The sequence below is a fragment of the Alexandromys fortis genome, unplaced genomic scaffold (genome assembly GCF_014885135.2).
Source record: "Alexandromys fortis isolate MF-2015 unplaced genomic scaffold, M_Fortis_MF-2015_v1.1 scaffold_5, whole genome shotgun sequence".
Lineage (NCBI taxonomy): Eukaryota > Metazoa > Chordata > Mammalia > Rodentia > Cricetidae > Alexandromys > Alexandromys fortis.
The window spans coordinates 4,803,764-4,819,232 of NW_026067924.1; the positions used below are offsets into that span (position 1 = coordinate 4,803,764).

The following is a 15,469-nucleotide window of genomic DNA, read 5'->3' on the forward strand; positions in this document are numbered from 1 at the left end:
TTTTAATAGAAACTGCTAATAAATACCTAGCCGTAAAGCAGACACTAACAATTGCAACAGAGGTGGTGAACAACTGATAGGGTGGTGAGTATACAACTTCAAATCTCAAAGCCTGAAGAGTGGGCAAAAGGCACTGGATCCTCACAAAAACTGGAAAACACAACCATTGATCCCTCTCAGCCCAAGAAACCCAAGGAGGCCAGACAGTGCCAGACTGGATTTTAGCAAACCGACATTACAGAAAATACCACCATCCCACCCAACACAGCTGCACAGAATGTAGAGGGAGACCATGCGGTAGATTGCATGGGTCCATCAGCATACCTGAGAAATTCGAGGAAACTTCCTACAGGAGAAGTCAGTAAATCCTAAATCATGGAAGCCAGCAGGAATCGAAGGGTTGTTCTGGATAAAAGGCCTTCCCATGGCATCTCGGGGAAGTTGCTTGTGGACAAGTGCATTGTGACGCAGCAGTCCTCGATGTGTGCGGAAGGTTACACAGCAGATGTCACATCTAGGAGAAGGGATGACAACCATGAGGAGGCAGCTTAGAGTCTCCGCTGCTCTGGAAGCTTTACTGTACGCTTTGCTGCTTCATTTTAGTTGAATAAGGCATAATCGCTAGTGGTTAGCACGCACACATGCGTGTACACACACACACACACACACAATGTCTCTCTTTCTCTCCCCCTCTCTCCTTTTGTTTTTGTAAAGATATATTTTAATGACTCTGGATATCAAATCTTTGCAGGTTGTACAAGATGTATGACACCATCACCCAATGCCTGTGCACAAAGAGAAGACAGCTGGGAGTTCCCCAAGTCACCAAAGTGAGGACTTTGTCTCAAAATCAAAAGCCTATGCTGGTGGGCATGGTGTTACATGGCACTTAAGAGACAAAAAGGCAAAACCCCTTTTCAAAACCAATACCACATGTCTACACAGCTCTTGCGAAATCACACAGTACTCCCGGCATTTAACAGAGATAAACTAATTATGTTGGTAGCACCACCAGCATTATCTGAAAAATAACCATATGTTGAGCTTACAATAAGTGCAAAAGCCTTACCTGGGAAATGGACAGGAGGCCAACAGGATAGTGGGTACCATGATCTCTAGAGCTTCACTGAGTGAAATTTCAGATAGTATGATAAGCAACTCCCAGTCTGTACTCTCTATAATCATGGGAGTCCATGTGGCTAGTTAAATGGAAATTCAAAATCCCCGTTCACATAGAGCTCACTGGTGTGGGGCAGGGCAGATGTGCACATCTGCATGATGGCAGAATGTTCCATTTATTGGTATAATCACATCTCTCATAAACCCTCTAAGGGGGCGGGTCTTGTTACCATGTGTTTACAGGGGCAAGGCAACTTCCCCCCATTGACACTACACACTTGTCATTCTTTTCTGCAAAGAAAGACAATGAAATCAGCCACATTGCCACTGAGCTCATGCTGCTGAAATGCTGGAAGAAGTCTGTGCAGCCCTGTTCATCACTCCCTAGCAGCTGCACCTCTTGCAGCTCCCCTGGTAAGCAAGATTTAGAATAACACGTTCCCATCAGCTACTGGAAACACAATGCTCCCTTTGAGGGAAGTCTACTGAGCTCCGACAGTTGTGGTGGTGAGGTGCTGGCCGCAGAAAACCCAGAGCATAAGTGAGGATTGGAAATGCTTCAGCCATGGGTTCCCCTGGTGTGGAATGTCTGGGGGATCCACCCCGTGCCACAGCACAAAGAGGGCTAAGTCACAGGTGAGGGGACACTTAAGCAGGACAGCGGCACCGGCACTGCACTTTACCAGGGTCTATTTTCAGCTGAAACAGGTTCGAGTTCTGGGAGCAGGCACATGATCCTGACCTCAGAGGCTGGGAAAAACCTCTGGATATGGGACTCTGGCTTTTAGACCTTCAAGGTTCAAGTCAACTGAACATGGTTACCAGCTCACCTTCTCACACTATTCTGGTTAAAAAGATGAGAGAAATATCAGAATTAGACAAACCGACTTTTAACCACATGTTTGTTATTACGAAATTGCTGCTAAGTTTTTGTATGTGCTTTACATGATCCTTAACACGTGTATAAGAAGGGGAACTACTTTACCTCAAATAACAAGTAAGAGTGAGGTGAGGTTTTTTAACACTTCGAGTCTCAAAAATGATCTCCAGCAGCTGCTGAGTATGGGACAGGGACTCCACTGACAGAAACTAACCCTGACTCCCTTAGCACATGCAATGTGAAAGGGCTCCTTTTAATGTTTTCCTGCTTGCACACTTAAGAGACTACGAGAGCTTCTAGAAGAGGTTGGGAGGGCACAGGGAACAGAGAGTAGTGCTTTGTCCTTTGCTCATCCTGCCCTACAGCACCAAGGCACTGGCTCAAGCCTATGACACTGTGTTGGTTTCTATGAACCAGAGATAATTCAAGGACATGATTAAGACAGAAGCTACACTGTGCCTTCCCTGGAAGGTGAAAAACAAGGACGGCAGCATAGTAGGAGACTTGCCATCTTTAAGAACTCTATCTCATTCTTCTTATGGTAATTTACTACTTTTATACAGTGCTGATAGAATTTTAAGTTAATATTTACTAGTGCAAGGCACTATCCTAGATACCAAGGACCTATCCATCTATCTAGGCTCATTTTATCCTAATTACAGAAGATACAGTCAGCCACTGCTGGGGTAGGAGACTTCGTTTAGCACATGTCTAGTGTGAAGTCAGCAGGCTTATACTTAGCAGAAGGACTTGTTTATCAGGCTAAAAACGGTCTCACAAAATAACTTATATAATCTCAAATATTATGTTTGAGATGTAATATATTCATATAAATAAGATAATAGCAATGATCCTTACTATTTAGGGGCTCTGCACTTGTATCTATTATTCCCTGCGGAGATAGGAGGACATCACACATCACACGTTGCCTGCCTGTTCGGCTCTTAGAGAGAATACTCATGGCATCTCGTGCCATGTTTCTTCTGTTCTGATGCTTTCTGTTGGGGATATGGTAAAGAATTGTTCCTAGACGTGGTTCTTTAGTACTGTCTCGTGTCTTCAGCACAGGCAGTTATGCTGTGCCTTACAGAAGAGCACATGCATTTGGAGGGCTCCATTCAGGCATGGATTACAGGGGTATTGGTTGTTGAGGTCAATGCTGATGAAACAATAATACATATTCAACACATAGGCTTTCAACAGAAACAAAGATTATATAGATTTTGGTTGATGGGAAGGAACTTTGCTCCCCTGGAAGCAAAGATTCAGTGTACACACACATGTGCACACACACCACTCCTCCTCAGCAAGCAGGTTTAATTCGGAGAAATATTCATGTGAAAACAAGTGCTCTCTCTGGTCCACCCTCTGTTCTTAACCATCTGCTTCCTCAGGGCCTCCTAGTCTGCCTGCCCTGGGGCCACAGATGAGAGAACACTCTCCAATCTGCACCGCTTGGAACCTTCAAATCAGTCTAAGATCTACTTTTCATACTTGCACTTTCACAGGAATTCAGCCCAAGAACCCCTATTTCACATTTTAAAATTCTTCCTCCTTTTTCTTAAGAGTCTCATGTATGTAGTCCTGGTGGCCTAGAGGTCTCTACTACGTAGGCGAGGCTTGTCTCAAACTCAAGGGATCTGCCTCCTTCGTCTGCCAAGTATGGAATCCCCCTCCTCCCGAGACAGGATCTTTCTGTGTAGAACCAGCTGTCCTGGAACTCAGTAGACCAGGATGGCCTGGAACCCACAAAGATCCGCCTACCTCTGCCTCCCAAATGCTGGGATTAAAGGCCTGCACCAATACCTGGCCAGGCTGGATTTTGTTTTTTAAAGGATCCCTGCAATACCAAGTAGCTGAGACCTTGGCTTCCCTTCTGAAAAGGATTAGAGTGGTGGTTCTCAACCACTTTGGGGTTGCATATCAGATATTTACATTATGATTTATAACAGTCGCAAAATTACAGTTATAAATAAGTGGGACATTCAGAAAATCTTTGTCTCACACTCTGTACCTGTTGATATACTTTAAATAAAGCTAGGGAGGAAAACTGTCACCTAGAAAAGCAAGGCCTTTATCAGTGGGTTTAATAGCCCTCCCCAGACCGGGAAGCAAGGCTTTGCAACATGGTTTCTAAGTGCCTGAAGGACAGGGGAGGTCACTGTAAATCTATGGAGCCTGTAGCAGCAGGCGGAGCCTGCAGCTGGTGTTACTCTCAGGGTATCGACAAACCTGGCTTGGATTTATCACTCTTCATTAAGGCTACAGCCATGGGCTGGGTGGTCCCCAGGCCTCTGTCATCCTCAACCTGGGTTTGGGGAATATCTCAGTCAGGCCAGGAACACATAAAGACAATGATTGCGAAAGATTTAGATGAAGCAGACAGAAACACACTCAAGAGTCACAGTGAGGGGAGGCTGTAGGAGAAATTTCATTTTGCAACAGATCCTGACGACGTGCCAGAGAGAACTTTTATACACCAGACTGGCTGTCTTTTGATTTTCTGGCAATGGAAAAGGCCCTCTGTTGGAAACAGAGGGCAGCTTTTCCAAATGGAAACCAACTTTGCTCGCAGTAAAATAAATATATTCAGGGGAAAGTGAATCTTCTTCTCTCTCTCTCTCTCTCTTTTTTTTTTTGAATCTATAAGAACTCATACAAAAAAAATCCCGTTATTTCAAAATCCTATTGAAATAGGTTACTCTGGGGGGCTGGGGGAGGTGGTGGTAGATAAATTAACACGGGTTATACAAAAGCAGATATTTGCTTGACTTTTCTACAGGCATGCTCAATATACTGACTGTCAAAGCCTGGTGCTCACAGAAACTGCTTTCTGTACCCCAAGACAGAACACAGGTACTGACTTCACGTAGAAAGCACCTGAATTAGCACCATAGCTAAGACAATGAGAATTTTGAATTTGGCATGTTAGGACAGAGTCCAACTTTTTCCCAGTCACTGAATCTGGGGTCCTACCTCCATGGGGAGGATGGTGGGAGGAGAAAGGAGCTGAGGCATTGGAATGGAGGAGAGAGCTGCCTGCAGCTTATCTCTCCTCTCCCAGCTTCCCTTAGTACCACTTGTCCTATCACTTCTGGGTTCGGGGTAGGTGTGAAGTACAGATAGGAGGGTCTGGAGGTGGAGGTCCCAAGGACCAGAAACTCCTCCCAGCAGCAGGTCAGGATAATCGAGCAAAGTTTTGATTGTACCTGCTAATATGTGAAGTTGGAGAGGTGCTGGAAAATTAGGATCACAGAGAACCCACAGTATATGCCTAGAGAAGTGGTTTTCAGCTGTCAAGGAGGCACTGCCACAGAACTGGCTCAATCCCCAGTCCTAGGGAAGCTAAGTTCTGAACCCCTATATCCATAGTCCCCATCCTTTCTCCTTCAACAAGCAAAAAAAGCCACCACATTCTAGCCGTGACTTTTGCCAGGCTGGAAAGATTTTATTGCCAATACACCTGGCTCCACAGGAACTTTTCTGTACAGAAGAGCCAACCCCTGTCAGCCAGCTTGAGTCACCACAGCAAGCAGTAGCCTGCCAATCATCCAGGTCAAGGAAACACTCACGAGTTGAGGATTTTGTCCTTTCAGTTCTTAAAAGACCCCGTAATGAAGCAAGCAATGTTGTCTTAAAGGAAAAGTTCAACTAAAGGTATAAAAATCATTGAAGCTGACATGGTGATGCACGCTTATAACCCCGAGCACTTGGGATGTGAAGGAAGGACTATCGGGAGTTCAAGGCCAGCTTTGAGAGAAGCCATCTCCAGTGAAGTTGCTAATTGCTGTATGCCACAGGCCTAATTAGGAAGGGAACTGAGCCATCTATTCCTTTGATGACAAGCATCCCTGTAAGAAGGGGGAGAGGGATGCAAGGAAAGAAGGCATTCTTTTTTCACTTATTTCTTCCTAGATGAACAGCGAAGCTAAGGTAGAAATGCAGTGGGATGTTATCATGGTGTGCATATCCACTGCGGGGACTCAATGATACAGCTTAAAATAGTTAAAAAAAAAAAAAAAAACGAATCAGATGTCTTTTCTTTGTTAACTTTGTAACTAAACAATAGTGGGATGTGCTTCCTCCAGTATCTGCTACAGTAATATTTTATTCATCTAGTGACCTTAATGTTCTAGAGCAAGATGGAAACCCTGAAGTCAGCAGAAATGTTTCAAAAAGTAACCTAAAGAGGTAAGCCAGTCTTGGTCCCCTATAGCCCAATATAGTATATATAGCCTATAGTAGAGACTCTCACCCAGTCCCAGCAAGTACAGTTCTGGGCAGTGGGGTCTAGGTGTTAGTTTGCCTGCCTGTTCACAGCAGCACTCATTCTGGGCTATATAGCAAGATCCTATCTCAAAACAAAACAGTAACTCCCAAAACAAACGACAAAAAACAATGCCTCCCTCTAAATACAAGGAGGGCTGCAGAATGTCTCAGTGGTTAGGAGATGGTACTGTTCTTAAGAGGAATCAAGTTTGGTTCCTAGCACCCATGCTAGACAGCCCACAACCACCTTTAAGTTCCGTTGCAGGGGAGTCAACACCCTCGACTTCCGTAGGCACTCACACTCATGTGCACACACGTAATTGAAAAGAAAATAAATCCTGAAAAGAAATTAACTGGGCAGAGGAGCCCACACCTTTAACCCCAGCATTCCTGAGGCAGAGGCAAGTGGATCTCTGCACGTCCAAGGCCAGTTTGGTCTACATAGCCAGGTCCAGCAGAGTCAGGGCTATATAGAGAGATCCTGTCTCAAAAATATAAACAAAAGAAAATTACGGTAGCAGAGGAAGAAACATACACCTCCCCTCTTAAGCATAAAAAAGAAGCTACCCAAAAGACATTTTTAAAAGAATATAGTGGCAAATTTCAAAATAAGGAACTTAAAAACAAAATAATACAAAACAAAACACTTGCAGGTTTCTCCACCATGGCACAAAACAATGATGTATGGCTCTCTTATCTGTCGGCATCAGGGTCCTTCAAGCTTCTAAATCTGCCTATTTGACAGTCTATAAGGGTTACAATACTCCCAGGATGCAGGACTCAAACCCCACTTAAATAGCTGCTCAGCGTTTACAAAAGCAAAACTAGATTTAAAAAAAAAAAAAGACTTTATGGCAATAAGGAGCAAAGGACAAATGCTTTCATGCTGTCAAGCCTACAGTACTTGGGAGAAGTCCTAGAATTTGACTCCTCCGTGTCACTGGGATAGGGATAGTCAAGAAGGACCACATCAAATCATTAACTATTATGCTGGAGGGCTTAAAATACTAAGAAGGACATATGTGGGCTGGGGAGACAGCTCCGAAAAGTGCTGGCTGCTCAAACATGAGGACACCCGTCCCACCAGGCACCTACATAAAATCTGGGTGTGATATCAGTTATCCCACATATGAAAGCACATTAGCACACAAACACGTATGCACACAAAATAAATAAAAACCCTTTAAAAAAAACAACACATTCCAAGACAGCAAAAAACTCATTTAGTATTACTTGTTGCAGTTCCAGGCCTAGATCATTCTCCCCCATCTTCACAAATCATCATATCTATTTTCCAGATGGGGAAACTGAGCCTCTACTTGCCTGAGGTCAGAGGTACCAGGCAGCAGGCTGGGACCACGTTGTCTGTAACCCTGCTTGCTCAGAGGACAGTCATTTGCAGATGTCCCAGCTCCTCCTTGAATCATGTCACATCCTCAATACCCGGGCATTTTTCCTGACACTGATAACTCGCCACTCCCTGTAGTAAACAGAACCTATGAAATACCTGCTGGGGTGACTCTTGGCCAGCCGGATTCCCTGTGATCCAATTCCTTGCTCATTACAGAGTTTTGATGGAGACTGGCATTCCTTTTAAAAAAAGGATTTCATGCTTCATTTTTCCTGCTCTGTCTCCAGAGGCCAAAAGGAATAAGTGCAAGCAATCCCTTGTCTAGAGCCCCACCCCACCCAGACATTCCTCTTCCCTCAGCCCACCCTTCCTGGCCCATCCTGGGGCAGAGAACTGACATCCACAGCTGCAGTAATCTCTCCCAGTTGTTGTGAGCAGCAGTGACCGCCTGTGACAGACCCCTGGCTGGGTTGCCTTCCCTTGCCACATGCTAGGGTCATGTGCAGGCTGTCTACCACAGACCAGCACCCAGCTAGGCCTGTTCAACGAAGCCAGCATGACATGAAGCAGGGAGTAGTTTAAGGACCCAGAGGAGACGGAAGGCTCTGAAGCCAGGTGAACCTGGGCTTTGCTCTATTCTTGGGTGGTGAAGAAGCTGTAACTAAGACACCTCTAACCACCAGGCCCTTACAGGCCTCTGTCCTCACTTCATTCATCCTTGGACCCCTGGAGTTTTAACAGAAGACTCTAATATTCTATTCACCTTTGCCCTGTGCTAACCATGTTGAGAACATGGGGCCAATGACACACCAAGATTCTCGGGGTCTCTCTGCGGGTAGTAGGTGTACAGTGAAGGGAGCTGAATACTCCTTAAAACAATCATGAAACAGAGACAAGAACGTCCCGGTATGTCTCACTAAGTGGCCCCATAGCCAGGATCCTCAGCAAGGGCAGGGCTGGCCTGCAACTTGCTCTGGTGAAGATGGTGCTCAGCTTCCTTTCATAGCCCTGGGTGTCTGCCAAAGACCCCTCTTGCTTCCCATATCCTGAATGATCTGAGGGCACTGCCATAAACTATAAATTACCCCAAGATCAATAATGTGACCATAATGATGGCCATAACCTGGAAGGAATTAAGAGTGCCGCAACATCCAAAGCTCATCGTCACAGTGTCTTTGTTGGCCCCCTTCCCTTTTTTTCTTGGCCAGCCTCCGTGCCCCACCTCAAACATCCCCGTTTTTCTCAAGACTGGTCAAATGCATTGCACTGTCACGATGAGGACTCAGTCCTTTGTTGGATATATTTTAACCGAAATAATGTTAGAATTACTTATTACCCAATCCCCTTTAATCAAGAAGCCACCTAAGATTATACAATAACTTGGGCCAGGTTTGCTTTTGGCAGCTCCTTCATCAACATGGTGACTACCCAGCTGCACAGCCCACCCTTGGGGAAGGCTTCACTGCGTCTTGGCTTGTCTTTAACCTGCTCTGCGGGCTGATCGGCCCCTGGCCGGGGACTGCTTTCCATTAAGAGGGGCTTCGACTGCACAGACAGATTTCAGGGACTACACGTGAGACAGTGAAAAGTAAGAATGTATCACCAATAGCACTTTTCATAGCTAGAAGATTCCACAGGACACACGGGTCCTGTTGTTGGTCGTCCTGCCGAGCAGCATGAGTCTGCACACTGCTCCAGCTCACTACGTCCCCAGCAGCGCAGCCTGTCACTCTGCTGCTCCTCTAACAACAGAGCAAGGCATTCAGCATCACATTCTCCCCTCGGCACCCACCTGCTCGCTGCACTGTCCCGCACCACAGTTCCGATCTGAACGCCACTGCACGGCGTGCTCTAGTCAGCCTTCTTCCCTGCCCTATTACCCTTGCCCAGGAGCTAGAAGATAGAAGGCATCATAAAGTAACACCCAATCTTAAGAACGAGACTCTATACAGGGACTTTGTATCTTCCTTTTGTTTGATGCCAGAAATTCATTATTTTGAAACACAGCAGAGTGGAGGAGAAAAGACTCAGCATATATACAAGCTTGGATTGCCAACACTTTATTAAGGAACACAGGCACCTTGCCAACTCTGGTAACAGGGGAGGGAGTGGGGCAAGGGCAGAAGACAGAAACCAACAGCTGTTTTAAGTTACAGACTCTGGTTCTAAACTGGTAGCACTGTGGTGGTAGCCTCTGGGATTTGAAAATGGAGTTGGTGTCTATTTTAGTTCTGGGTTAACATGCAGTCTCTCCCATCAGCTACTGTCATAATGCACCACCCCAGCTAGGCCCCTACTGGCCCAGGCCTGGCCCCAAGGCTTCCTCTGATCGTAGGCTATTATGTGGAAGCTGAGTAGAGATGAGAAAAGAGGAATTAACTATGTTCTATAATCAACTCTTTTTGGTTTTAAAAAGTCAGCCCTACCCGGCTTCACAGTAGTTACTAGATAGAGCCATGAAGCCGGAGCTGGTCTGCTCACCAGACACACAAGCCACTAAGCCACCCTTCTCAGAAGCCATCAGTGGCTAGCTGCTGGGGGGTTAGTGGAATGAAAAGCTGCCCGAAGGAGCTAAGTCCATCCAACGCTAAGAAACTTCTTTCGACCCCCTCACCACATGATGCTACCATTAAGTAGGTGAGGAAACCTGCTTTGGTAACAAAAAGGACTACAGAGCTTCGACTTCACAGCCCACCTGTGCACCATGACCAAGATGATTCCGCTCACGGATTGGTTCACGTCTAATGTGGTTCCCACCTACATTTGCTCTGAGGAAAAGGACTTTCCAGACCAGTGTTTTACAAAGGGACACTTGGTCTTGCCTCATCACAGCTACACCATGCTGTGCAGATACACGTTGCCTAGAAATCTCTCATGAGAGGCAGGCTACTTCCCTGTACGATGGAATTTTCAAGGAAGGTAAAAGTAGTTTGTCCCCAAACGGTACCTGATCGCAAAATAAAATATGAAGTGAAATAAAATGTACACAAGAGCACGGAATGCGTGGCCACCTGGCAGCAATCCCCAGCTGGAGGAACTAGGGTCCACGTGCTATCTCCGCACCAATCTCAGGGTGAGAGGCTTGTGTCATGGCAGTGCTCACTCTTCACACCACAGCTCCACACTCAGGAGACGCTGTGGGTAAGGAAACTAGGAAGTTAAGTTTCTTGCCAGGCGTGATATTGCACACCTTTAATCCTAGCACTCTTGGGGCAAAGACAGGCAGATTTCAGAGTTCAGGGACAGTCTAGTATATCTGGTGAGTTCTGGGGCAGTTGAGGATATATATAGAGATTTTTGTATCAAAAAAAAAAATACATAAAAACAAAAACTGAGGTTCTTAGAACCAGTACTCATTGACAGCTATTTCTTCATAGATCAGAGTCTAGATCAGAGTCCAGAGACATATTTAGAGAGGATGGGAGGGAAACACTGGAAGAGGCATTACTGATCTAGCCCTACTTCAATGTGAATGGCAGAGATACAGATGCAGCTGATGGGAGCCACATGTGAGCAGAGACAGGCCTTTCTAGAGAGGGACCTCTTCTCGCAGGGAATGGAGAGAGAACCCCGCTGGACACTGGCCAGTCCATTAGCTGCTGTCTTAGATTGGCAAGTTCCATCCAGGCACTTGACAGCATTTCATTGCTTCAAACCTTAACCTCTCTAAAAGCTCTTCCTCCCACTCCAATGAAAACTGCCATAAAGCTGAGAATTTCGGCAGGTACCCAAATCCTGTATTCCCAAGATGTCTTCCAAAAGTGTGACAACATGGGGGCCTGCCCTTAGAGGAACCTTCAGCTATATGCTTGAGCAGAAGCTCCCATGTAGCTCTTTGTCTTCTACAGCTTAATTTAAAATAGATAGAACATATACATAGAACATACAAACGTCAGCAATGCTGTGGGAAAAATTTCCAAGCCTATTTGTTCACCAAGAAAAAAGATTGCGGGGTGGGGGATGGGGGCTGATAAAAGTTACCAGAGAAGTTAGACAAAGACAGAGCAGTGTTCCCCTCTCCAACACTGCTGGAAATTATACCACCATCCATACTTTCGGCCCTTGAAGCTGAGGATCAGAAACACGGTTGCTGAGAGTAACATAGAGGCTAGCGCAGAACAAGCACTACATAATGGCTTTTCCCCTTTGCAGGTTGAGAACCCTTTCTTACCCACAATGCTTCAGGTTTCTGTACTATGGGTCCAGCTCATTAGAGCACTTCTGAGCACCTGGTACATATCAACGCTGTGCTGGAAACATGAAATGCATGGGCTGTCCCTGTCTAGACCACTTATCCATGTACAGTAAGCAATCAATTTGGTCCCAACACATTTTGCAAAGAATGGACATTTGTGTCCTGTGACAGGAGATTCTCCAATGCCTGGAGACTCAGTGACTACTCAAGGGACCCCAGTAAGAACAAAGGAGCAAAGTGAACACAGCCCATGGCTACAGCCATACTTGCTCACAATCTTCAAACCAACCTTTTCTACATACATGTGTTTCTTAAGCGCCTTCCCAAAATCCCCATAAATAAGCCCAGCTGCTGGAGCCCAGTTTGGAGTGACAAGAAATAAGAATGTCATATGCCAGAAGAAACAGTAACATGTAATTTCCCAGACCACCAATCTAATTCACGTTTTCCCTACCTTAATGAGTTGTCTGAATGGGTCTCCATGTGGGTCTCTAGTGAATACTTGCAAACAAACTCCTTGAAGCACACTGGACAGTGGAAGACTTCACCCGTCTTCTCCACGTCACCCGACTGCCCATCTTCCACCATCTTAGGAAAAAGCAGAGTGGTATCACCAAGGTCGTCTCTCACAAAGGTCTGCTTCCACCGAAGAGTCTAAAGTTCATCTAGCAAGTGCTAAAAAGTATGCTCTTCACTCCCTAACAAGGTCTGACTGACTACCCATCCACCCATCCGCTCTACTCAGTGAACACTACCTCTATACATTCACCCAATCCGCCCACCCATTCCTCAGTCCCCTCATCTAATCAACAAGTACTTATGGACCATGAACTATCTGCAAGGGATTAGGAATAAATGTGAGGGCAGCAACACAGGTAACGTAAAAAGCATGGGGACAACTTTGGAAACTCATTTCATTCATGTACTACCTGGGGCTTCTAAAAGAGAAAGCGCATATAGGTAAATTCCAAGACAGCCAAGGCTACACAGGGAAATCCAGACAAGCAGAACGAAATAAGCCCAGAATTGATGTCGACCATGTCTCTACACTGTGATAACGAAGATTAGATATTTCTGACCAAAGCCACACGATGGGGCACATCTGTGCTATAAACTCAAAGGACCTTTTTAGCTGGTGCCTGGTCTTCTCTCTCTGACTCAGCATCGTGACTCAGTTTCCTTTTGGAGGACAACCGCCTACGCTTCAGAGGGGACGGAGGGGTTGCAGTTGTGGTACTGCTGGTGTCCTTCTCATGAATCTTCATATGCCTAGAAAGAAGACACAGAAAATGTGATTTGACGACCACCATAACCAGACCCGCAGTGTTTCTTTTCTCTTTTTAAATAGTGTATATAAAAAGCAGGGTACTTGAAATTTCTCATCAGTTATCACTATTATTTATAAGTACTGGGGATGGAACCACTTGTATACACTAGGCAAGTGTTCTCTCACTGAACAACATCACGCTCCTAAACTTTATCGGTTAAGGGCATCATTTCTACCCAGATGACAAGCATTTGTTTTCATAGTTCATTTTCACAGTGATGAGGTTGAATCTAGGGCCTTGTGCACGCTAGGCAAGTGCTCCAGCTACAGTGGAACTCTATCCACATCTGCTTTAATTTTTTTTTTTTTTCTTGAGTCAGGACTCACTGTCTCTGGCTTTTCTTTCACTGTGCAGTCTACAGTCCTTAAATTTGTGATCCTTCTGCTTCAGTCTCTAAAGTAGCTGGGATTATACGCCAGCACCATCAGGCCCAGTTCCAATAAGTTTTTAAGAGTGGGGAAATAGCATTTCTCATGTGCTGTCCCCTACCCTGAAAATCAGCCTAGGTCATGTTCCTCGGATGACTTCTTGAAAGAAGACAGGCTGAGTATGAAAAGGCTAGGCAGTTTGTACATCGGTGGCAGGCCACATGTGGAGGCTGACGAAACCAAAGATTTGAGATGGTTGGGATGCTGTTTCTTAAAATCAGCCCCTGCCCTACAGCAACGGAATCCTCTTTCCGACATGGGTGTGGCAGAATGATGCTACAGAGTACCATGGGATCGTTCTTTCTGCCTCATAGTTGTTCTCTAGAATCAGAACCTCCTGTCTAGACTACAGACACCACAGTCATCAGCCAAGCCGAATCTACAGAAGAGGTGGCCTGGCTTTTGAAGACAGAGAACACAGGCCTTGGGAAAAGAAGGCTCAAGTCAAACCTCCATTCTTTTGTGGAAATCAGTGTTGGCAGAGCAGAAGGAGCTAAGCATCTAGTGGGAGAAAACAGGCAAGAATCACAGATGATCAAGCCATGGCCACATAATCGCTTGCTTAGACTCTGAGGGAAGGATGCTTTATTATTTAGTCCTAAGAAATTATTATTTAGTTAATAGACATAAATGCCTCTGCTCTAAGTAACAAAGTGATGGTGATTCAAGGAGACCATCCGTTTGTTTTTGTTTCCTGTTTTTGAGACAGGGTCTGACTATGCAGCTACTGCTGGCCTGGACTTCACTGTGTACATAGAATAGGCTAGTCTTGAAATCATAAACATGCACACTATGCTGGGCTTTTGCACCATTAGGCCTGGCTAATCCATCTCTTTTCAAGTTGACATTTATAGGTAGAAATGGTAAGTTGGTAATTTTCTTTGTGACATTTGTTCCATGATTCACCACAAATGTTGTTTTGAAAAAAAAAAAAAACCTAAGATTTGGAAAAAATTAAATTGCAAGGGATATCAATTAGTATCAATCTAGTCTTTTTGATAAATTTTAATTAAATTAGCTAAATGAATATTCCTTGCTATCCCTAAAATAGTAAAAATACTAGAAACTAGAGAATGATAGCTGTAAACACGGGCCCATTTCAGACTGCATAGTCTCAATCATGGTACAAACACACATGGATATATAAGGCAATGCTGTATTATTTCACCCTTGGGATTTATGAGAGAAATTGTTTTCATAGCTGACAGGAAGGAGGGTCTGGAACCAGCATTTAGTGAGGGTCCCGTGAGAACTTTATCTAGAGGACTGTCCTTTATACATGGCACAGTTCAGATGCACAGAGGCCACAACCCTCCAGCCAGAATGAGCTACAGTATAACCAGCCTGACACCATGCTCTACCTACAAACAAGACAGCCTCCAACACCTGCTGCAAACTCAGGACCACAACCCGAACCTGGCCACTTCCTTATTGGTTTCTTGTGGCACGAGGCAGAGCAGAGATATCAAACTCTTGGCAAATCACACCAGGAGACAGGAAGGTGAGGGTCTCAGAGGTCAGACGCAGAATACACCCTAACTCCAGTCTCGGTCACTGCAGAACCCTCAGCCCAGGCTCACACCTTTCACCGCAGGAGTGCTAAGGACACTGAGCGAAGGCGGCAGGCCAGAGCAGGAGCTCTGCAGCACACGAACGCTGGATCAAGCAATCTGTTCTACTTCTCTCACATTCCTGCTGTGACATCAGATTCAAAACTCAAGTGTAGCTTCCTGCAACAGTGAAACCTCTGGTTGCTGGCCATAGCATGGGGAGTTCCCCATATCTTCTCCTAGCCTCATGATGACAATAGTGACAGGGTGACTCACGGTCTCAAGTCAGTCAACAGCCAGAGAGTTCTAGCCAAGTCTCCACTGGGTTCTGCTTCCCTAGCCTCCAGAG

At 45.4% G+C, this 15,469-nt stretch overlaps 1 protein-coding gene across 12 annotated transcripts in view; it reads right to left on the minus strand.

The window, feature by feature from the left end:
• Positions 1–15,469, minus strand: part of Rreb1 (ras responsive element binding protein 1) — a 184,195-nt gene that overhangs the window by 19,917 nt on the left and 148,809 nt on the right. For all 12 annotated transcript variants that reach the window (XM_050142720.1, XM_050142722.1, XM_050142712.1 and 9 more), the window contains 3 exons: positions 12,939–13,083; positions 12,269–12,402; positions 325–514 (listed from right to left, as the gene is read on the minus strand). In XM_050142720.1, the coding sequence (XP_049998677.1) occupies positions 325–514; positions 12,269–12,402; positions 12,939–13,083 (469 nt within the window). The remainder of the gene's footprint in view (positions 1–324; positions 515–12,268; positions 12,403–12,938; positions 13,084–15,469) is intronic.